Below are 25549 nucleotides of genomic sequence, written 5' to 3'. Positions count from 1 at the left end.
TCAAGTTTTTAGATACTTCAATGTTTATTACTATTCTCTTCCTTTAAGAATACCTGATGAAGGCTATTATAAGCCGAAACTAGTTGTATTAATCTTATTAAATCTTTATAAGTAATCTCGGTTTTTAAGTCATTAAATCTATTTTTAAAAATGTATCACAACAACCGAGTTGAAGCATATAATTACATATATAATTATATATATAAATAACTATAACCTGCAACACTGTTTTAAATTAATCATTTCTTGCAATTTCTTTCAGCTGATAACCAGAAGCTTAAAATCATTGAACCTTGGCCATAATAATGTATGTAATGAAGGTATTCATCAGCTTAAACAAGGTCTTCTTCATAATCAAACTTTACATCATCTTATTCTTCAAAATACCAAAATTACCTGTGAAGGTGAGTGAGTTATGAATTATGACTTAACTTTTCTTGTTTTGTTATAATTCATAAAACGTTTCTGAGAATTTTATATTTCAAATGGATTTGGGTGGAGAGTAATCCTGTTATAAATAATTTCATCTTGAGAAGAACGTTATGTAAAAGCAGGATACAGTAAAGGAAAATTTAGAAATACTAATAATTCTCAGTCAACATATGTTGACTGAGAATTGTGAATTACATATTACTTTCATGCCAACTTTTCATTTTTGATCCATTCTCTTATTCTCCTAATCAATAGTTTTTTTGAGATATTTTATAAAGAACATTTAAATTGTCAAATTGTCATGATTGAGTTTGAATATTGAAAAATGTTCATATATCTTTTAGATTAAAAATATAATTAATAATAAAAAAAAAGTAGTACACATAAATTTTGAAGATTTATTACGACGGTTTCTCATAAGTCTCAATTCAAGTTATGCTTGCTTTGCACAGTAAATATATTATGGCATTTTTTAATAAAATAATTTTAATATCATTGATTTTTTGTGAAATAAATGAGTTTAATTAGCAGATAATGGTATTTCAATTTCGCTGCAGTGTATTATAAACTAGATATTGTCTAGCACTGCAACAAAGAAATAGTTCTCTGCCTTGAATTGGTATGCTGTAATGTATTACAGAAAAGTCCCAACTAAGGTCCAGTGGTACCCATGCTTTTCTACACTCACTGTTGCAAACAGTATTCAAAAAACACATCCACTATAGTAAAATGGAATTTACTATTCGACTCAACAGTTGTATTGGTATCAGTATTAAATGTTGTTCATGTCCAAGATTGGAGGGTTGCTCTTCCTAAAATTTACCCTGCTTAGCTGCTGAAAACCAATAGATTGGGATGCAGTTCTGTTTTTTGAGTATCTGGAAGTGGAATTTGAAAAACATTTCTAGAACATTTTGTTAAGTTTGAAGATTAGAAACTAAAACATGAATGATTACTGATATAATAGGCATCTGAAACTTCAGGTTTTATCATTTAGATAGAATATGTAAGTGTTGGGCCTATAGCTGAAGGAGGATCAATGAAATCCCTTACAGTTCTTTAATTAATTTTTTTTTGGTATAAATGCATTATGATAAGAGGGACTATATACCAAATTTGGAGATTATAGCTTTTTTTGTTTAGACGAGTTTGGTCTAGAGAGACGTTCAAGTCTTATGATGCTTTAAGCTATAATAAGAGGAGACTGTATACCAAATTTGGAAACTTTTGGTTTAGATAAAGTCTGCAAGTAGAAAGAACACTAAAAGACTTACAATGCTTTAAGTAAAGCTAAGAGGATGACATACAAAATTTGGAGATAATAGTTCATCTTCTTCATTCATTTCTTTTCTTTAGATTGAGTTCATTTCTTTAGATAAGCTCAAACAAAGCTCTTGAGCTCAAAAACTTTCTTTGAACTTTTGTGTCTGACATGGAAAAAACCCGAAGTATTAAGGTGCTTTAAATTATGATATGAGCAAACTATATCCTAAACTTTAATATGTAGCCTGCTCTTTTTGTTTAGTTTTGTTCCTTTTTGTTTAGATAAAATCCACAAGAGATTTTTAACAAGGCAAGGGATATAAAACTTCAACCAAACACCCTTCTGTAGAGCATTAAAAGAATAATCACTTAAGTGTCCTGAGAGAAGATCACATGGCCTTTAAAAAGTTTGGAAAACCAAAATGATTTCTGAACTGTTGTTGCCTGGTTTTCACTTTCTAGTAGGTTGTCAACCCATCATTCATTCTGTTGGTGTTGATGGATACAGAATAAATGATGGGGTTGACACCAACAAGTTATATTCTGTATTGGCTTAAATCAAAAGCAGATAAAAATGTAAGAAAGTTCTGCTATGCGTAAAAGTGGCTAAACAGAATTCATTGTGAAGATATGATTCATTAATAGGTCAGTGAATTCTTTGACTAAATTCATCGATAGGAATATAGAAATTCAGGTGGTAAAAGTGGTAAAATATTTCAGAAGCTATTGAAAAAGCTTGGAAATGTAGGAAAGAATCTGTAAAAGATATCAGAGATGATAAATGTGACTAAAAAAAAAAACTAAGTAATTCTGGATGTCCAGTTTAATTACTAGACATCCAGAAGACAAATTAGGGACAGAACAGTGGTAGAAAATATTCAAGAGAAATACAATCAGGATCAGTGAGGTCTCACTGAAGTACAAACTTTTGATTAATAGAAGTTACTTTTTTGCCCATTTCGTCTTGTTCAGCAGAGACACGGAGATTAATAAAAAGATATCCAAGTAGAATTCAAGCAATGGAAATGAAAGTTTTAAGGACAATATTGAAAAAAAAAAAAAAACAGGAAATTTAGAATAAGAAAGAAATGTGGAGATTGGGAATGGTTTCAGACTAGCAAGTGTGAAAGAAATGCTTGTGAACTTTTCATAAAGTGGCTTGGACATGTAATGAGAATGAATTTAGAAAGAATACCAAGAGGCATGCATGAAATGAAATTTGAAGGGAAGAGACCAAGAGGAGGTAGACCACAGAAAAAGTAGATAGATAAGATAATTGAAGATCCAGTTCAGGTTTCTTTTTTCTAGAACAGTGTTCATAAAGAAAGAATTTGGGAGGATAGAAAGAAAGAAAGAAAGAAATGGAGAGCTTGATCCATTCTGACCTGGCAGTTTCTTTTGAAGCAGTTGCTGTAAGAAGAAATATATATCAATACTTGAGGTAGAAAAGCCATCAGAAACCAGAAATCATCTACTCTTGCTGGAAGCCAGCAAGAGTAGATGGTATTCATCCAGAAATGCTAAATTGTTGAGATGCCAGAATTATTGACTCTTTGATAACACAGTCCAACACAATTTTTGCTGACTTTTATATGAGACTTGTTTTTTACTAATGTGGGTGCGCTGATTTCAAATATCAAACCCATTTTTCTCTATCACGTCAGGTTTTTCCTCTATGGCATTTTCTTTTTGCTAATTTGTAAGTTTTTGATAGTTTTAAGGAGGCAGTACTATTTAGAGGATCAAAAAAATCGATTTTTTAATATTATTTTCTGAAAGTATGTACTTTTAAAAATCTGTTCCTAATTTTTTATCAAGAAATTCGAAAAATTCCTGAAGATATAGCCTGTTATTCAAAGCGGTGTGCAGATCAGAATCGGAGCACTCACCACTCTCGCTTGTTAGTAAACAAATAAATGCGTAAGAACCTGCAACGGCACGTACTGGCACTTTGAATGCGAGAGAGGCTGATAATTAGATACATAACTACTTAGCAATATTCATTAAAAATTACAAGGATATTTATAAAAAAAATAACAATTTTACTTACACATGAGTTTCAGGGAATAAATTTTTGTTTGTAGCAATTTCTGCTGTGTGTTCTGTTTTGGCAATCCCTTTGAATACTCCAACAGTAGTTGGCCATCATGTGAGAATCCCATCTTCCTTGGTTTTTAAATCTTGATGAAATCTTTCGCCTTGTTTATCGTTTACAGCACCTAAATTCTCGGGAAATCTATCAAGATGACTGTATAGGAAATGAAGCTTTATGCTCATGTTGCAACCTAGGTGCTGGAAATTTTCAAGCATTGTTTCCACTAGATCTTTGTAATTGCACGCTTTTTTGTTTCCAAGAAAATTATTCACAACCATCGTAAATGAAGTCCAGGCCTATTTCACAATTTCATTCATAGAGTTGATGAAATTTGGGTCTCTCATTAAAGTTCTAATTTGTGGTCCATCAAATACACCAGCTTTAATTTTTTCATAACTAAGTCGTGGAAATTTTTCACATATGTATTGGAAACAGTCACCTTGTAAATCTAAAGCTTTAACATACTGCTTCATAAGACCTAGTTCGATGTGTAGAGGTGGAAAAATGATTTTTTCTCTGTTGATTAAAGGTTGATTTATAACATTCTGTTCTCTTTAAGGATATTCTAAGAGGCTAATGTTTCTGACTCCAGTGTTGGTTTCTAGCTCTACTATCCCAGAAGCATAGAAAACACGGAAACTTTGTATATCCTCTTTGAAAGCCAAGTAAAAAGTTCACCATTTTAAGATCCACACAGATGATCCAGTTATGGTCTGTATATTTTAATAACTTCAGAACCTTTTTAATGTCCTCATATGTTTCCTTTAAGTGGACTGAATAGCCAATAGGAATTGAGCCATATACATTCCCATTGTGTAGTAAGACACACTTGAGACTTCTGCTTGAACTGTCGATAAATACACGCCACTCATTTGGATGATATTGTACAAAACTCATTTCAGTTAGTTAACCTGACACATTGTTACAGTAAACAAACCCACACTAGTGTTTAAAATATTGTACAAGATTACTTTCCCTGCTACAATAAAAAGTTATCTTCGTATCTTGCTCAAGTAAGTTTTTTTCATTTAATCTTGAAGCTAACAATTCTGATGATTCCTTTGATAGGCCCAAATCTCTTACTAAGTCATTCAATTCCGCTTGAGTAAAACGTTGCGGTCCAGAACTAGAAATAAATAGAAATTAAATTTTCATTATCTAAATCAACATCCGGGTCTTGCTCCTCAAGAACATCTGGCATATCCCGATCATGCTCGTTCTCAAGTAAAGGAAGTCCTTTATAAATTGGCACGGCTATTTCATTGGAATGAGCAACTGGCCGAATTGCTGAGTCGAGATTTGGATACACAATTTTTTTCTTATTCTTCTTATTATAACCAGAAGTCTGAACTAAACAAAAATAGCAATCATCTACGTGATTTTTCAGTTCATGCCAAATCATTGGAATGCCAAAAGCTAATTTTTGGTGTTTTCCCTTGCTCCACTGTCGTAAATTTTCTACACATGACGTACACACTTTATTTGGAGCCCATGACTTGTCCTGATCTGCAATTTTTACGTCAAAGTATGCAAAGTACACTTTCTTAACGAAATCAGTGATATTTGTCCTTTGACTGGGAACAGTAAAGCTGCCACAAATGTAGCAGAAGGAATCTACACTATTGACACAATTTCGAGTAGTAGACATGATGTATTTTCTTCACTGCCGACTAACATGCAATTAACAAGACAAAAAAAAACCAGAGATTTTATTGAAACGTTATAAGCGTTCATCATACTTTCACGATCGATTAACGATTGACTGATTTTGATCGTTCTTTGTCCACTATGATGCATATAGCATTCATTTGTTTTAGGCAGTTGTCATCGCCTAAAACAAATGAATTTCATCGCCTAAATGTATTAGGTCGGTTATTGGCCTCTCTCGCATTCAAAGCGCCAGTACGTGCCGTTGCAGGTGCTTACGCATTTATTCGTTTACTAACAAGCGAGATCGGTGAGCGCTCCAATTCTGATCTGCGCACCGCTTTGAATAATAGATTATATCTTCGGGAATTTTTTGAATTTCTTGATAAAAAGTTAGGAACAGATTTTTAAAAGTACATACTTTCAGAAAAAAATATTAAAAAATCGATTTTTTTTATCCTCTAAATAGTACTGCCTCCTTAAAATTATCAAAAACTTACAAATTAGCAAAAAAAAATGCTATAGAGGAAAAATCTGACGTGATAGAGAAAAATGGGTTTGATATTTGAAATCAGCGCACCCAAATTAGTAAAAAATAAGTGTCAGATCATAATCAGCAGAAAATTTTTTTTTTGTTGTTGGCCAGTGTAATTGGAGGGAACTCTTGTAGTATACTCATGTTTAAAAAGGGAAATAAAACCAAATATAAGTATTACAGAGAACTTTACCTACTGAGTATTCCAAGTAAATTTATACACATGTACTTGGGAAGAGGTTAAGAAAAACATGGAAGAGAAACTTAAGGAAGAACAAACTGGATTAACAAATTAGATTTGTTAGATCAGATTTTTTCTTCAAGACAAATTGTTGAGAAATCACAGTCTGTATTTGCTAGCGTGGTTGGCCCAAGTGATTAATGTATTCACCAACCAACAAGCTGAAGAGGCCTGGACTGGCTTAAAAGCGTTCTATGTGGTCTCTAGAACAGCATTTCTGGATTATGTTAAAAATATATTAAAAAATACAAAAATAATAATAAAGGTAAAACATTTTAAATATAATAAAAATGAAAAAATATACATATAAAAATGTATTAAAAATACAAAAATAATAACAACAAAAAAAATCTATAAATATAATAAAAATAAAGAAAAACCCTAACACTACTAGTGTGCTACATTAGTACTATAAGGTTTACAACCTTTCATGGTGGGAGTCGCATTAAAAATAAATAAAATAATAATAATAAAAAAAAAAATTTGTGGATCTATAATGTCCCATTTACTCCCCTTCCCACATAACTGTAACATTTTTCTCTTTTCACTTGTCACATGCCTTTTTCAGGTCTACAAATCTTTTTATTATTATTTTTTTTTTTTAATATTAAGAAAAACATGGAAGAGAAACTTAAGGAAGAACAAACTGGATTAACAAATTAGATTTGTTAGATCAGATTTTTTCTTCAAGACAAATTGTTGAGAAATCACAGTCTGTATTTGCTAGCGTGGTTGGCCCAAGTGATTAATGTATTCACCAACCAACAAGCTGAAGAGGCCTGGACTGGCTTAAAAGCGTTCTATGTGGTCTCTAGAACAGCATTTCTGGGATGAAATATTGGGATGATATCGACTTCATCCCATTTCTGGGATGAAGTCGATATTTAAGTTGAAAGGAGGCATAGGAAAATGGTTCGATGCAAATTTTTAAGACAAGGGGTGGACCATATTATGAGGGAACATGGTATTGAACCTGACATTAAAATTGGAAATATTCAATTCAGCTTTTTACTTCACTTTATACAGATGATGTTACACTTTTAAAGAAATCCATTACAGTTGTATGCCTTACCTTTTAAAATGAATAATAGCTGTAACAAATTTGGTATGAAAATTGTCAGTAAAAAGACAAAAAATTATGAAAATAGGAAGGAACGTGAAAAACATTGAGTGCATTTTGGCAAAGAACCTATAGAACAAGTAGAATATTTCATCTGTAGAAAGATTTTCTGCTTGGTTACAAATTAAATTATACTTTTATTTTAACCTTCCCCCCTTTATATCACTCCCATACACAAGAGGTAGAAAAGCTTTATAGCATATCAATACGTGTTTGTGGGATACGGGTGAGAGTTGGGAAAGAAGAAGTTATTGACATTTTTCTTGAACAGTTGGAGGTTGTTGTTGTTGTTGGGGAACATTTCATAAGGAAGGCTGTTCAAGAGGACAGGCACATGGAATAGAAGAGGAGAAGAAGGTTCAATACACTTGCAGTTATATTGAAAAGACAAGCTAAGCAGCTGATACTCTTGTTTGAATGGATACAGAAAGGGGAGAATTGTGATTGCTAGTTCATCTGAACAGTGACCATTGAAATACCTGTAGGAAAGACTCAGAGCTCAAACAGTGCATCTGTGAGATAGAAATGGAAGCTAGTCAGTGAGAGTGGGAGGGACAGATCATCTATTAGCTGAATTGCTCTCCTCTGAATAGTATTAAGACTTTTTAGGGATGTTTTAAGTACACTGTCCCAAACGTGTGGGGTGAATTTGGGATGTTTGTACAGAATTAATAGCTGGAAGGGTAAAATAGCATTTTAAGTGGAAAAGAATGCTTAGTTTTTTAGAAACTGAGGAAGCCATTGATGCAATGTGATGACATTTATCTACAGTCAGAAAAGCTGGAGGTAGATGTCATTCCAAGGAGAGAGAGAGATGGACAGATCTGATCCTGCTTGGTGATTCATTTATTACCAAGTACGTGTTTTACTAAGGATGAGGTCTGTGCGGTTAGCCTAGTGGCTGTGCGCTTCACAACCATATGACTGGGGAAGGAGTGTCCCAGGTCCGATTCCCGTCGAAGATGTGAGGAATTTGAGGATCTTCCTCAGCCATAGCCAAGTTAGCCGGTCTTGGGCATGGGCAGTAGGATTTTTCTGCCAGCTTATCTGGCGTTTTTCATCCCGTAAGCAGGCAAACCGGCCCCGTGAACACACATGGATCTACAGCTATAAATACTTAACCCCCCCGTGAGGGGGGACTCAACCTACCCCAATAGGGATGGGGGAGAAAAAGGGAGGAAACTCCATACAAATAAATACTAAGGATGAGGATGAACTGAGATCTTTTTTATGAGAGAAAAGCAAGACTGCATTCTGGTGGTATTGCAGGTGACCAGGTTGACCCAAGGGTAAGCACATGTCTGAAAGAAACTTTTCTATGCATTATGGGATATGAAGGTAATTGATGCAAAGGCCTCTATATACAAGTAGCTTAGTCATAAAAATACTTTACATGCAAATTTTTTTGCTTATGCTTGGGTAAAGGATTAAAACAAGAAAAATTTGGAACTAGATACAAAAAATAAAACAAAGTTGGTATGATGGAGAGCCAGTTGAAAAACCTGATATGGAATAAGAGAGAAATAAGCCAGAACACTCAACCACACAGAGAAAAATAAAAGTGAACAGATGGCATCGATGGCAGAATAATATTACCTTGATTAACTTGATGGACCTGTGATTTCAGTCAGGATTTCTCCATGACTGCAGGTCGTAAAGAGTCCTGCTATTCCTGTCTTTGGCCTTTCTTCTCAATTTTCTTCCAACTTTCTTAATCATTGGTCTTCCACCTTAAGGCTGGTCTTCCAGGTTTCCTTTTGGTATCTCTCGGATACCAATTTGTCGCTTTCACTGTCCATCTGTTGTCTCTCATTCTGGCGAGATGTCCTGCCCATCTACTTTTGCTGTTGTAGATTGCTTTTATTACATCTTTGAGTCCAGACTTCTTCCTGATTTCTGTGTGTCTTACGTGGTCTATTTTATTTATATTGCACATTCTTCTTTTTATTGCATGTTGAGTTGTTATTAAGCTTTGTTCTTCTTTTAAAGTTGTGTTCCATGTTTCACTGCCATCTATGTTTTGGTTGGTGATTGTTGATTTTATTTTGTTGAAGGCTATCCAAGCAGCCCTTTTTCTCCTTGCTATTCCATTTGATATGTCGAGAATAATATTAAAAATGATAATATTAGGAAATAACTTGACTTTGTTAGCATTCAGGAATGTGCAAGCAGAGTTGATCTCCGTTGATAAGGTCACTTCAAAAGAATGAGAGAGGAAAGGTTAGCAAAAGAGGTGTTTGATGGCAGGCAAAAGACCCTAGAAGAAGAAGACCAAGATATACACGAATATGCAGTTAGAGGTGACTTAGAAGATCAAAATGTAGGATCTGATAATATTGAGTTCAGAGAAATAACTAATTTGGATGAAAATTGCTGATGTAAAGCTAGTAATAATGTAGCTCAGTAATGTATTGCTGTTGCATGTGTATCCTGTACATCTCTTTAGATATCATATGTATATATGTTTAGACATATATATATCATCTGTGTGTAGAGGCTTAAGTGCTGTGAGGACATCATATTGGAGGCTTAATATATTGTATACATTAAGCCTTATTGTATACAGCACTCAGAAAGGATTAAAACAGAATTTAATACTTCCTATATATTTCGTCTCAGTAAATGAGACATCTTCAGGGATTACGAAAAAAAAATAACACACAATACTAAACCCAACCACGTGGGTGACACTAAAGTCCTATCTAGGTGGAGCAGCCTCTAAGGGCAGTTGTAGGTGGCCTGGAATGTAAAGTGGGAATGGTGATACGCGTTTCCCTAATCTTAGGAAGTTTAATGCAACCATATTTGTTGAGATTTGGTTGATCTCTGAGAACTGCTGCTGATTCTAAGAATAGTCTCTCTTTTTTGAATTTGCTTGGTGGAGCATGGTGGTTTTTTTCCATGAGATCCTGTGGGTGTATCCAAGACATGGTCAGCCAGGCCTGACTGACCATAGTCATGTTTGCAGATGTATGACTTATGTTCCTCAAGGCAGATAGTGGCTGATCTGCCTGTCTGTCCAAAGTACGTCAGTTTACAGGAACAGAGTACTTTATAGACTCCAGGCACTGAGAGAGGAGGGAGCTGATCTTTTGTAGAGCGGATAAGGGTAGCAAGTTTGCGGCGGGGCATAAATGCTGTGTGTAGGTTGTACTTTTTTAAAATCTTGGCTATTTTTTTGGATGTGCCACGGATGTAGGGTATGGTGATGGCATTTCTAAGCTCTTTCTGAAGAGAAGACCGAGAAAAGGGGGAGGACCTGATTATTTTTTTAATACTGTGATCGCTGTAGCCATTGGAGAGGAAAGTGTTGTATATGTGGTCAAGCTCAGTTGTAAGAGCAGTTCCACTGGAACAAAGATTGTGGGCTCTCTTGGTAAGAGTTTTAATAATGCCATATTGTTGAGTCGGGTGGTGGTGGTGGTGGTGGGAGAGTTTGTGAATGTATCTGCCTGTGTGCATGGGTTTTCTATATACAGTGAAGGAAAGTGTACCATTGGGAAGGCGTGTAACTAAGGTGTCTAGGAAGGGTAAACAATTGTTCTTTTCCTTTTCCATTGTAAACTGGATTCTTGGATGCAGGCTGTTGAGGTGACCGAGGAAAGAGTGCAGTGTGTCTGGGCCATGAGGCCAAATAGAGAACACATCACCTACATATCTTAGTCAAATAGAAGGTTTGAGAGAGGCTGAATCTATGCCTCGTTTTTCAACTTCTTCCATATAAAAATTAGCAAGAGGGGGTGAGACGGGGGAATCCATGGCTGTTCTCTCTATCTGCTTGTAGATTTTATTCTTCCAAGAAAAATAACCAGAATTGATGGCGAGGAAAAGAGATCTAAGATGTCAGAAGGAAAACCATATTTGTTGAGATTCGGTTGATTTCTGAGAGCTGCTGCTAAAAAACGTTTTTTAAGAGTGATAAGGTATCAATTAAGGGAATATTGGTAAACAATGAGGAGATGTCAAAGCTTACCAATATGTCTGTGTTATTTAAGGTTAAATTTTCTATGAGGGTTTTAAAATGTGTAGAGTTTTTATATAGGATGTGGAAAGTCCATTGAGGGGGGGGTCAGAGAACTGGCCAGCTGTTTCGACAGCTTGTAGCAAGGTGCGTTAGTGGCATCTACTGTAGGTCTTAGTGAGGAATTGGGTTTGTCGATTTTTGGTAAACCATATATTTATGGGGGGGATGGAAAGGGTTGAGTTTTTTCGTGATTTCCAGGGGCCAAGAAGATACTTTTTTAAGGAAGTTTTTTAATTTTTTGACTCGTGTTTTTGTGGGGTCATGTTCTAGCGGGATGTAGGTAGAGCGATCTCGGAGGATAATCTTCATTTTCTGATTGTATTCCGTGGTATTAAGAACAACTGTGGCATTACCCTTATCTGCTCTGGCGATGACGATACTTTTTTCTTTTCGTAATTTCATGAGGCCGGAACAGGCCATGCTAGGCCTAAATCCTTGATACGTATGATGATGATGTAATTTCATGAGAGCAGTGCGTTGGGAGGGCGATAAATTACTTTTTGGAGGCAGAGACTGGGCGAGGATGTTGGCGACGTCAAGTCTGATGTTATTTGCTATCTCCGGTGCTAAGTGACAGATACCGTGTTTGACATTGTACATCACATCAGGCACCGGCACTTCTTTAGGAGCGACTGCGAAATTGTGGCCAAGGCTTAGGGCACTGACGGCATCGTCGTTGAGCCTTTTGTACGATAAGTTCACTACTGTCTGGAGCGGTTGAATTTGCAGTTGCGGTTTGACTTTAACCAGGTTGTTAAATTTCTTGATATGTTTATTTTTTGAAATTCTTTCTGTGCAGAAGCTTCCAAGATGCCAGACAGAATAGACCAAAGTTCAGGGTTAAGTACAGCGGAGAGCTCTGATTGTAGGGAGCTAATGGCGGCGTTCGTCACTTAGAAGAGTAGCGGCGATTTGTTCCTGCAGAAGTGACAAGCTGGCGTGGTAATGTATGCGGAGGGCTTTTTTGGAATGAAAGTTGATTCATTCCAAAAGATCCGTAACGAACGCCGCCATTAGCTCCCTACAATCAGCGCTCTCTGCTGTACTTAACCCTGAGCTTTGGTCTATTCTATCTGGCATCTCGGATGCTTCTGCACAGAAAGAATTTCAAGAAATAAAAAATAAACGTATCAAGAAATTTAACAACCTGGTTAAAGCCAAACCGCAACTGCAGATTCAACCGCTCCAGACATTAGTGAACGTATCATCCAAAAGGCTCAACAACAATGCCGTCAGTGCCCTAAGCCTCGGCCACAATTTTGCGGTCGCTCCTAAAGAAGTGCTGGTGCTTGATGTGATGTACAATGTCGAACACGGTATCTGTTGCTTAGTGCCGGAGATAGCAAATAACATCAGACTTGACGTCGCCAACATCCTCGCCCAGTCTCCACCTCCAAAAAGTAATTTATTGTCATCACCAGAGCAGATAAGGATAATGCCACAGTCATGCTTAATACCACGGAATACAATTGGGAAACGGGGATTATCCTCCAAGATCACTCTACCCACACCTCGCTAGAACACGACCCAACAAAAACACAAGTCAAAAAATTTAAAAACTTACTTAAAAAAAAGTGTCTTCCTGGCCCCTAGAAATCACGAAAAAACTCAAACCTTTCCATTTCCACAAACCCAATTCTCCACTAAGACCTATAGTAAATGCCACTAATGCACCTTGCTATATCAAAACAGCTGGCCAGCTCTCTGACCTCCCTCACTGGACTTTCCACATACTATATAAAAAACTACCCATTTTAAAACCCTCATAGAAAATTTAGCCTTAAATAACACAGACATATTGGTAAGCTTTGACATCTTGTTGTTTACCAATATTCCCTTAATTGATACCTTAACACCCTTAAAAAACGTTTTTCCTTCTGATATCTCAGATCTCTTTTCCTTTGCCATCAATTCTGGTTATTTTTCTTGGAAGAACAAAATCTACAAGCAGATAGAGGGAACAGCCATGGATTCCCCCCCTTTCATCCCCCTCTTGCCAATTTTTATATGGAAGATTTTGAAAAACGAGCCATAGATTCAGCCCCTCTCAAACCTTCTATCTGGCTAAGATATGTAGATGATGTGTTCTCAATTTGACCTCATGGCCCAGACATACTAGACTCTTTCCTCAGTCACCTCAACAGCCTACATCCAAGAATCCAGTTTACAATGGAAAAGGAAAAGAACAATTGTTTAGCCTTCCTAGACACTTTAGTTACACGCCTTCCCAACGGTACACTTTCCTTCACTGTATATAGAAAACCCATGCACACAGGCAGATACATTCATAAACTCTCCCACCACCACTGCCCCACTCAACAATATGGCATTATTAAAACTCTTACCAAGAGAGCCCACAATCTTTGTTCCAGTGGAACCGCTCTTACAACTGTGATCACTGTAACCATTGAAGAGGAAAGTGTTGTGTATGTGGTTACAGCGATCACAGTATTAAAAAAATAATGAGGTCCTCCCCCTTTCCTCGCTCTTCTCTTTAGAAAGAGTTTAGAAATGCCATCACCATATCCTACATCCGTGGCACATCTGAAAAAATAGCCAAGATTTTAAAAAGAGTACAACCTACACACAGCATTTAAGCCCCACTGCAAACTTGCTACCCTTATCCGTTGTACAAAAGATCAGCTCCCTCCTCTCTCTCTCTCTCTCTCTCTCTCAGTGCCTGGAGTCTATAAAGTACCGTGTTCCTTTAAACTGGCGTACTTTGGACAGACAGGCTGATCAGCCACTATCTGCCTGGAGGAACATAAGTCATTCATCAGCAAACATGACTATGGTCAGTCAGGCCTGGCTGACCATGTCTTGGATACAATCCACAGGATCTCATGGAAAAAAACCACCATGCTCCACCACAGCAAATTCAAAAAAGAGAGACTATTCTTAGAATCAGCAGCAGATCTCAGAAATCAACCGAATCTCAACAAATATGGTTGCATTAAGCTTCCTAAGATTTTGGAAACGCTTATCACCAGAGGTGCCACTTTACATTCCAGGCCACCTACAACAGCACTTAGAGGGCGCTCCACCTAGATAGGACTTGAGTGTCACCCACGTGGCTGGGCTTAGTATTGTGTGTTATTTGTTTTTATGATACATTAGTTTTTTTGTAATCCCTGAAGATGTCTCATTTACTGAGACGAAATAATATAGAAAGTATTAAATTCTGTTTTAATCCTTTCTGAGTGCTGTATACAATCCATTAAGCCTCCAATATGACATGTACATATTATTAATTAAAGAAAAAAATATATGTAGAATGTTAATACTGTAGTACAAAATAAATGCATTACAAATGCTGTGCAGTCTGTTAGCTAAAAGGTGAATGCCCTCTGCAAAAATAGTTTAATTCCTAAGGGAAGATTGTTAAAAATCATATGAATGTTTAATATTAAAGATCAAAAATTAAGGCAAATTATTATAAAAAAAAAAAAAAAAAAAAAAAAAAAGAAAATGGTAGGCTGTAAGCTTAAATGCTTTAAGCTTTCAGTCTGACATTTTCCACTTTTTTGTGTGTGTGGTTTGTGTATGTTATTACAATTCTTATATTGTATCCCAGATGATGTGTCTGACAGATGAAATATTGGAATTTATAATGTATAGAAACTGCTGCCATGACAATAAAACTTTGTTTCTTTTATAGCTTTTACTACTTAAAACAATGTTGTGTCTGAACTACAGCTGGCAGGCAGATGAAGTAGGGTATAAGATAACTTCTGTTAATCATACTACTGCTTAATGACTGCACAGTATTTAAGTTTTTGGATTTCATGGGTAATTATTTTGAAACGTTTAGATATTATGTATTTAGTAAATATTGCATATTTAACTAATAAAACTTATTTTCATATTCAGAATGCACTCTAAATGGTCACAGATGTATGTTTAGTTTCTTGACAGTTGCATACTTCTGAAAAGAAGCAAGATTATTACCAAATTATGAGCTTACTAGGAATAAAATAACATATAACGTTAAATGTAAGTCCATTTGTTTAAGCAGTGCTAACATTTCTGAGCCACGGAGCATTGATGGTCATAATTAAAATACATTGATAAGTTATTTTCAGTCATTAATATAAGAAGGCTGTTTATTTATTTAGTTAATTTTTTTAAATGAATTTCACCCATAAAATGTTATAAACCTATAACACATTAGCACTATAAGGGTCAGATAATCCCAAAACCTTGCTCTATGGAACAAACATTGAACAATGGAACATTTTCAAGTCACTTCAGGCCTCCAGTAAGCAGGGCATTTGTTTCACAACAGATGATCAACTTCATTTGCCATATAAAGACTTTCACAGAAAATCATGTCATATCAGGATGTGAACCCACAGTCTGTTTGGAGTGTAGTGATGCTATCCAATTAGGCAAAAGATTTCATTGTGTATTATTATTAGTAGTAGTAGTATGTAATACCTCCAGGGAGTCCAAAGACTCATTGAGGGAGGCCACCTACTCTACAACTCTCCGTCTCCACCAACCGCAACTACTTTCATCATCTACCACTGACCACTACCACAAGTATTTTCACAGACAATCACAAACATCCATGCCCACGGCAGGATTCGAACCTGCAGCCTTTTGGCTGGAGAGCGGATAAGCTAATCACTCGGCCATCCAGGCCAGCACTTGTTTTATGTAGATCTTTTAATTTCTTTCAAATGTAGGCAACATTTTCACTGCATATATTATCAACTACACAAAAATATTCATGCTGTACTTATCACTGGTTGATTTTCCCCTTCTAAATTTTCCAAAATATATGCTATAAAAGAAAACTTAGAATAGTAGTAGTAGATAGTTATCCAGAATTGGACATTACAAACAAAATTGAATCCTTAAACTTAATCCTAATTAGTGTTTCCAAATTCCCGACATTTTGGAGCCTTCGGGAATCGAGAACAGGAAATCGTATTTCCCGAGAATTCTCGAGAATCCCCGAAATAATCTTTTTTATTTAATTTTTGTTGATCATATGTAATAATAGCTATAACAGTAAATGTTAATAAACAGAAAAGCCATAGAGAAGGTGGGGCAACCGGGGTTCGTGGCCCCGGTGCAGTCTTTCAGAGGTTTTGAGACACTCCTATATGTAATAAGACGTAAAATATGTAAAAGTTAATTATGCATATGTAAAAGGTCAAAGCAAAAAATGAGTAAATGAAATTTTCTAAATGGAGGTCGACCAGAATTTCATGACAAGTGCATCTCTTGCCCTGAGAGCTAAACAGGGGTCACTACACTATCATTTTGCCTAGGTTTCTGTTATATTTCAGGTTTTCTCAAAATATAAACAATGTAATTAATGCAAACTTTATTTAACCAAATCTTATAGTATACAGTGAGTTTTTACACATATCACACAATGTATTAACATTCCCAATCTCATTTAAATATTTTATTTATTATATTAAACATTAATAGAAAACAAATGCAAATATTATTCATTTGAAAATTAAAAAATACTTCAAATTGTTTTTGTTTGTCATTTTTAAAATGAAACTTTAAGAAACATAGAGCACTAATTGCCCGATCAGACAATTGTGATCTTCACTTTGTAACAAATATACTTGATGTGGAAAAATTTCTTTAATTTTCTATGGACATTGGTCGAATTGTTAAGAGTGCATCTAAAAGCATCTTCAAGTTGGGAGTGAGAGAATGCGTTGCTTCATATAAGCTCATTTCCTTCCTTAGATATGCAAATATTTTGTCTGCATGCATAGGGCTAGGCTTTGATGTCGAAATTGATATTGCTTTAGTCAATTCACTCTTCAGATCAGATTCTTATTTAATGTCAGAACAGAACTCTCTGTAAGGACATCCTTTATTTCTTTTATTGGAACTTCTTCTGCTGTAAATGTTCCTTTAAAAAGTCTTTCCATTAATGACAAGGCAAAAAATTCATCCTCTTCCATCTCACATAAACAACTAACGTTGCTGAAGTACTTTGTGAAAGACACAGATCTCTATTTGTACGTTTAACCAATTCAAATTTTATTTCCTTTAAAAGCATTTGGCTCATTGAAGAATTCTGCTTTTCTAATTACTGACCAGGAACTTAAAAATTCCTTCAATTGTGAGAATATTAACTTCTCTATTGCTTAAGGCTTCAACTGCTAATCTTACAGGTTATAAGCAATTCAACATACTGATTCTCTTACTTAATCTTTTCGCTCTTGGTTATTTCTTGCTGCAAAAGAGAATTTTTTACTGGAGAATATTTAAATATTTTCATAATTCTTTGTACTCTGCTAATTGCCGAAGATAGATCATCTCACAAATCATACAGATCAGCTCAGGCCACACCATCTAACTCAGAATCACTGTTATCATTTTTATCTTACTCAGAATCTGTATTGAATTCACTATCACTGCTACAAGTCACTCAACTTTTAAATATAAAATACTTTTGTTAAAGCTAGATGTAGCGCATGGTTGTAGCAGTACTGTTGATTAGTCTGTGATAATTTTCCGAATTTTTCCATAACAGCTGTACCGTCACTTGTAATTGACGGTACAGCTGTTATGTCACTTGTAATTGATGGTACTGCATCACTTTCAAGTTTTAACTGAAAGTTTTCTAATCTTTCATGAAGCAAGGAAACACTTTTTCCTCAGGACAGTTCCCATGTATTCTTATTAAACCAAGGTTCATTAAGGTCTCATTGCAGTATACGTGAACATTATTGTATCTGCGATTCTTGTAACTGGTCCATTCGTCTATTGAAATACTCAGTTTTTTATTATCACATTTGAATATTTCCAATTTCTGGATGTTGTTTCACTTTACTATAATAATTATGTATTAGTGTCATAACTGAAGATGGACTTCTTGGCAACTGCATTCCTTTGCTTGTGAAACTAACATCAATATATTTCTGTAATTTTTTGTGATGGTGTTGACTGATATCCCATCCATTTGCTTACAGTTTCTTCTAAATCCAGTCCCTTGACATAATGTCAAATTGTCATTTGTCTCTTAGAAGATGAAGGCATTGGCTCATTATTATTCAATTCAGACTGTTTTTTCCTTTTCATTCCATGAATGTATACTAGGTGCCTATGTAGACCGCTGTTTGATGATGCTTTCCATTGCAAAGTTTTGGAGCATATCTGGCAAAAAGCTGATTTGTTATCTTTATCTTTTCTACAATATTCCTAACATTCTTTATACTCTTTACTCATTGTGATGGCAATCTATAAAAAAATATTAAAATATGATTTATGATTTAATAAAAAATAATTTATTAAAAATTTTCTCGATTTCCCGACCAAATTTTCTCTGGAACGGGAAATTCGGGACGGGAAAACGAAAAAAAATTCCCGAGAACGGGCGGGAATTCCTTCCCGCCCAGAAACCCTAATCCTAATCATTAATCCCATTTAATTCTTATCCTGAACAGTAAAAAAAAAAAAAAAAATTAAGATGTCAAGTTAATTTTGCAATATTTGTTTCATTGAAATTCTTTCAAAAAGCATCAAGTTACTGGGAAAAATGGTCTTTTTTTTTTGTTTCGTTTTGTTTCCTAGTCTTGTAAGTGTGTTTATTATGCTGTTATGATTCTATTTGTATGGTGGGGGGGAGAGAAAATAGTCCTAGATAACATGGCAAGATTCTCTAGAATGATGACGTCTTAAAAATCTTAAAAAAATTTTAAATTATAAAAATTGTAAAAATGCATTTTACAATTTTTCTAATTTTAAAAATTATTTTTAAGATTTTAAAGTTATTTTCTTATCTCAAATTAACAAATTGATCAGTTGGACTGTTCTATGAATTACATAATGCTTTTGGTGGAAGTATGCCAGGAGTCCATTGTACTTTTGGTATTTACAGACTGGTATATCTGAAAAATTTTATTATATAAATTGTTATTGAAGGAAGCAAAATGAACTGAAAAAATTTTTGCTGTGAGTTATATTGGAAAAGTACTTATGATGATGATGATAACAAAGAATAAGGAAACTAATGGAAGAAGATCTACAAGATGAGCAAGCAGGATTCAGAAGAGACAGGAATACTGTCTCTTCTGAATCCTGCATTTAATCTTAATGCTAAGATTAATTGTGGAGAAAGCTCTACATAAAAACATAAATATTCATGTCGGCTTTTGGGAAGCATTCAACGTCATAGATCAGAAAATAGCATGGCTGTACTGAAATCTTACAAAGTAGACAGAAACCTGATACATCTGTTGCAGAATATCAACAATAATGCAGAGGTAGCTGTGAGAAATTGTGGAGAAATAGGAAGATTATTCTGGACATTGAGAGGCATGAAACACAGAGATCCCATATCCCCAACTATGATCTTTATCAGGAAAGGACAGTGATGTTATAAAGGAGAATATAAAAGGAATTTCAATTCAAGGTACGAAAATTAATAATTTATAATTGCAGATAACATAGTAATTATTGAAGATGAAGAACTAGAAAGAACAGTGTTGAAATTAAGTAAAGAAGGTAAAAGGTTATGGGTTATAGTGAACATCGAAAAAAACTATGTTGTTATAAAATGCATTTGTGAACTTGAACATACATACATACAGTAAGCAATTTCCATGTCACTGTCAGCACCTGTGGACACTGCCTAGTGTGAACGTGATAATTCACAACATATCTCCTAGCTGTCACTACCAGCCTTTCAGGTCTGCCACCAAGACCTATTTACAAAACTATTATCTCTGCCTTCCATCATTTGTAAATGGGTCACTAGTTTCCTTTCTGATCACTTACTACATATCACTGTGGATGGTCCTCTCATCAGTCTCATGAATGCCAGAGTAGCCAAAACCTATACTTTCACTCATTTGCACACATGCTGTTCTTCCTATATAACCAATCTCAGATTGATTCAATACCTTAAATTCATCTGTATGTGATTCTGCAGGGTGACAAGGTTAGTCTCGTGAATATCAATGCTGCTAAACTAATTCTGTCTTATTTCTTTGAAGAAATAATATAGCTTCACTCCCCCCACCCACTTCCAAATTATTTTTGATGATAACCAGATTTTCAGGAATCATTCAATGGCAATATTCTGTGAATTAGTCAACATCATTTTACTGTCAAGTGCTTCAAACCTATCAAACTAATCTATTATCCTCCTCATTCATTTCATCTACCTCTAATCTTCAAGAACATCCCTGTGCACACTGTTTTTCCCAAGATTACACCCTCCAGCTGTTAAAGAAGCACACTTCCTACCTGTGTGCTATAGGTTTTGCAACTTCTCGTGTATAGGACTGATTCAAAAGCTTGCATTTTAGAGCCTAGTTGACTGAGTTGTTATACACTTTTACTCTCTAACCAATAGTCTGCAAGCTTGAATCCCATTATGAGCAGAGATGTTTTGTGAATTTTAAGGTAGTAGATGAATTTTGGAAAGCTTTGAGATGTGGATTTGGAGAAGGATGGAAAAAATCAAATGGACAGATAAAATAACTAATGAAGAAGTCTTAAATAGAAGAAGAAAGAAGTCTGCTAAGGAGGATAAAAAGAAGAAAGGGAAACTGGATTGGACATATTCTGAGAGGAAATGGAATTATCAGAGATGCCATCAAAGGAAAAACAGATGGAAAAAAGACCCAGAGAAAGAGTAAGGAAAATAATGTTAGATGATATGCTGAATGGAGACAGGTACACAACCTTGAAAGAGGACTCAGAACAGAAGAGAGTGGAAGGAAAGTTTTTCTACTAAGAGAAGAACCTGCTCAATTGCAGAAAACTCAAGAAGAAGAAGAAGATGAATTTCACTGCCCACTGTGAGGCTACATATTTAAGTCTTGAAATTGTTCCATGTTTAGCCTACTGAGCAGGATTTCTGGATTATCTAATTCTCAGCCCACCAATAGTACTAAAGTATGATAGGTCTACAATCTTTTTTTTGAGTGAGATTCACATTAAAAAAAAAAAAAATCAAATAATAATGGAAGTGAACTAGAAGGATGTGAAATTAGAAAATTTAGAACTAATATTTAAGTTTTGATACATAATGAGTTTACATCAATGTATCTTACTTAAAATCTTTATAATAAACTAAATATGTACAATCAATCCCATAAGAAATTAAAATATCCTAACCTTTTAAAAACAAATTAGACTTAGAATGATTATTGTTAGATAAAACCGCAGACATAATTCTTTTTTCTATGAAAAAGAAAGCATTTTAATGACTACTTCTCTTCACACAACTTAAAAAAAAAACTTTAATTTTCTGCTGGCAGAGAAACCTAGTTACAGTATATTACTCGAATAGAAATTATGGTACTGTCCTGTTACTGATGTTTCAGTTTCATCCTATTCAAGACTTCAAAGTTAAAAAAAAAAAAAAAAAAAAGAGTGCAATTGGAATTCCACCCACAATATTTTATGTTTATCATATAAAATTTTATTTTAAGTGAAGTGCAGCTCGATAACACTACTAAAGCCATTATATTCAATAAACTGAGTCCACATACTTAAAATACTTGAACCACTGATCATGGCGATAAAATATATCAGTTGTCTTAAACTTCATATCCATGCCATTTCAATGGTATCTCAATCAAAATGACACACTTCGCAATCCATATTTTTCATGACAGATAAACAAGTCATTGTTAACTGGCGATTAAATGACCACAGTTGTCTTAGCAAGCAAACATGAGGTGTTTAAAATAAACTTATATTTTGGATCACAGGAATGGTTTATCACAGTGAATGATTTCTATACTGAATTTCCTTTAGAATAGCACTGTGCTAATAGAACTCTAGTCAGGAATTTTCTACAGTCTGCTACAGTGAAGGTCGATTGTCGAATAATATAAAACTACTGAATTTAAATGCTTAAATCTCAGTATAAAATACTGCACATGAAGTAAAAGAAGATTCAAAACTAAATAAAATGAAAGCGACCTTCTGAAATGGATTAACTTCTTTTATCAGCCATTCCAGACAATAATTGTTAAATGGTATGCATTTAACAATTATTGGATACATGTAACTTTAAAAAGAATGTTCACTCCTTAAAAGCAACCTTCAAACTGGGTAAGTGGCAAGTACTGATGTCTGCCAACAAAGTGAAAAACAAACTGAGCACATCCAGCTGTTCATTAAATCAAATGTCATACTTCAACTAAACTTAACTAAAAAATGACAAACATCTTACCCCTAACACACTAATGTGGCATAGCAGAAAACTTAGTAAACAGTAGTCAAAAATGCTACGAAAAAGTTACATTCAAAAAAATAATAATGAATTAATTAAATAAATTTCTAAATTTTTTATTATATTCTTATTATTATTTATATTATCTATATTATTATTTTCTATTTCAAATCCATATTTAAAAACAATAATTGTTATTAATCATAATGATTCTAAACCAGAGTGCTGCTGTGTTAATATTAGAGTGCTGTGAGACTTTTTTTTCTAAATATCAAATATAGATATTGTAAAATGAATATAGCATGCAAGATAAAATGTGAATTTATGCTATTAAATATACCTGGCATTACCCCACTACATCACTATTCCACCACTTATCAATCTCTATGTAAATATCCTATTTCTTCCTGTTTTTTTTTTATTATTATTTATTTATTTCAATGGAGGGATATCATTTTGATATATGAGGATATCATAAAAAAAAGGAGAGTGCTATAAAATTTTTAAAAATGGTCATTAGGGTTCTGGGGATCAAAAAAAGTTGAATATCTACTGCAACAGGTCTTTTTTTTGGGGGGGGGGAAGGACACATGGAATATATTTTTCTTTTAGAGCATGCATGTCAAACTATAATTTTGTGAAAGGTGACTTGAACAAGTAAAGCCAAGAGAGTGGTATCCTAAACATATTAAATTTGCTGTTATATTAAGTAGGTGCCTGTGATGCTGTACAGAAATGTTTCTTGAGTAAAGAAATGTTTCTTTCTTCTTCTGATGCTAGTCACTGACCAGAGGAGTTTTTTTAAGGCTTTTTTTCAGCCAATCTCCAAGCTGGTCAATTTCTAGTTTAGGCAAGTAGTTCCCCACCACCCTCTCAGGAACTCTTTCGAACCTATCACCTTAGAAAAATAAACCACAAGCCACAACATATTAGTTGTTAAGCTTTAGGATCCCATGATGGTGGTAGACATCAGCTACTCTTGTCCCAATGTAATCATCAGTAGCCACAGGCTCAGCTTTCAGTGATTGCAAAGGATGGAGACCAGCTCCTATTCTCTCCCCCTCCCCTCCCATTTTTGGAAGTAAAAACTCTGCATACTCTCTTTTGGGAATAAGAGTCATTAGCGAATTATATAGATAAAGTGAAAAAAAAAAGCATAAATTGAAAAATAAGCAGCTCATTAAAAGTGAACAGACAAGTTATAAATTAATTTAGAGGGAAACTGTTGATAGGAAAGTAATCATGTAAGCTTAATCTTGTAGTACTGTCATAGTATCCTGTATAATCTCTTGAGGATACATATCAAGAAATTGATGATGAACAGTCCATTACATCAGTCTTTCACAACTCCATTTGTGAAGGAGTGATTTATATGATAGAGAATTAATACCTTTTTTATATAAAATTTGCCAATATCAGTTAATAAATCTGAGTTATTCCAGAGAAATGAAGCTTTCACTATAAATAACTTCAATATTATGTACATTGCAATTTGTATACAGACCAATTTTTGTTAGACCTTAAAAAAATGTACTTAGTTCAAAACAATGCACACACACACAAAAGACTAATAGTAATATAACAATGTACATACACAGCCAGTGAAAAGCAAGTGAAACAATAGAGATGTTACAAGAGCATCAATGAAATCAGAACTGTATGTCACTCTTTTTTAAGTCATTCAGCAGCTGCAATTTTGTTAAATGTGTGACAGTGAATGTTTTCTAACAGTGAAGTAGGCTACACCAGAGAGGCAGAAGGATGCATTAACTCATAAATTTGATATGCCTGTTTTTAAGGTTGATGTCTAAAGCATGTTATACTTTAAACATCATCCTTAAAAGTTGAGGTCTGAAGTATGTTGTACTTAGATTTGTAAAAGCAGGGTCTATTGCAAACTTATGTCTATTGTAAACCTTTATTTAATTACTTTTGCTAATTTCTTCTTTATATTTAATTTACTTCCTTTTTATCTCTTTTCTTCATTAACCTTATTTAATCCCTCTTTTAACTTTATTTAATCCTTTCATGTACTCTATTAACTTTTATATTCTTGCTCTACCTTCAGTATTCTTTACCTATACCAGAGATCACTAGAAATTTATTTTTGATATAATAGACTGCACCACCAGCAGTCTCCTTGTGGTATAAGAAATATCAATACTTCCGGTAAAGTTCGCTTTCTATCTTAAGGCCCTTCTTAATAATATTTTACAGTCGTGGCTAAGACTTAACTTCAATTCATAGCTATTTGTAAACTCCCCGCTCACAGGATCGTGCTTAGTTGGAAACAGTGCATTGAATAAAAGATCAGGCGGCACTCTTTGTAAATAAAACAAACATGTTTTATTTATACTGAAACAATCATACAATTTACACATTAATGAATTACTACTTCTTATTCCACTCTAAGTTTAGCACTTTTAGAGGGAAACTTCCTCTAGAACGTTTACGTAAGCATGCAACATAATACAAATCGTTAAACAACTTAAAGAGAAAATTATCAGCCCATTTATAATTTAGGAATTATCATGCCTTGTTAACTATAAATTCCAGGTTTCACTTTATATAAACTTCTCTTTATGCAAACTATTTCCACACTATATATAGTAACTTTATAAACTTATCTGTCCTTCTCTAACAGTCTCTCATAACATAGATAAAATTACACTGAAAATAAACTCGCATGACTTCCTTTTCTCTATAGTGCACTTGTTCACATTTTCTTTACAGATTCCCTGGCTTCTTTTCTGTATCAGGTTTTGGGCTTTCACTTGGAGATTTCATGAACACTGACATTTCATCGACGAATGGCTGGCGGAACCCGGAGCACAATTTTCCCTGCGTTATAGACTTGGGTGAAGGTCTGACGGTCGAGGCCTCATGCAGGTTGTTCCATTGGCAGTGCATTAGGTCTAGCTTCGCTGCTCCCACAGTAATTAATCGGCTCCTGGGGCTGTCCATCTCAGCATCATTTGAACGGGACGAAAGTCGTGGATCGACGATACTCTCCTCTTTT

General features: G+C 34.6%; 1 protein-coding gene across 1 annotated transcript in view; it reads left to right on the top strand.

The window, feature by feature from the left end:
* Nucleotides 1-25549, top strand: part of LOC150097377 (uncharacterized) — a 327966-nt gene that overhangs the window by 238949 nt on the left and 63468 nt on the right. Inside the window, exon 9 of the mRNA XM_090407657.1 lies at nt 263-404. Within this exon, the coding sequence (XP_090263783.1) occupies nt 263-404 (142 nt within the window). The remainder of the gene's footprint in view (nt 1-262; nt 405-25549) is intronic.

The sequence above is a fragment of the Typopeltis vanoorti genome, chromosome 17 (genome assembly GCF_054136105.1).
Source record: "Typopeltis vanoorti isolate ZY-2024b chromosome 17, IOZ_Tvanoo_1.0, whole genome shotgun sequence".
NCBI lineage: Eukaryota > Metazoa > Arthropoda > Arachnida > Uropygi > Thelyphonidae > Typopeltis > Typopeltis vanoorti.
This window is presented reverse-complemented; position numbering and strand designations above follow the sequence as displayed.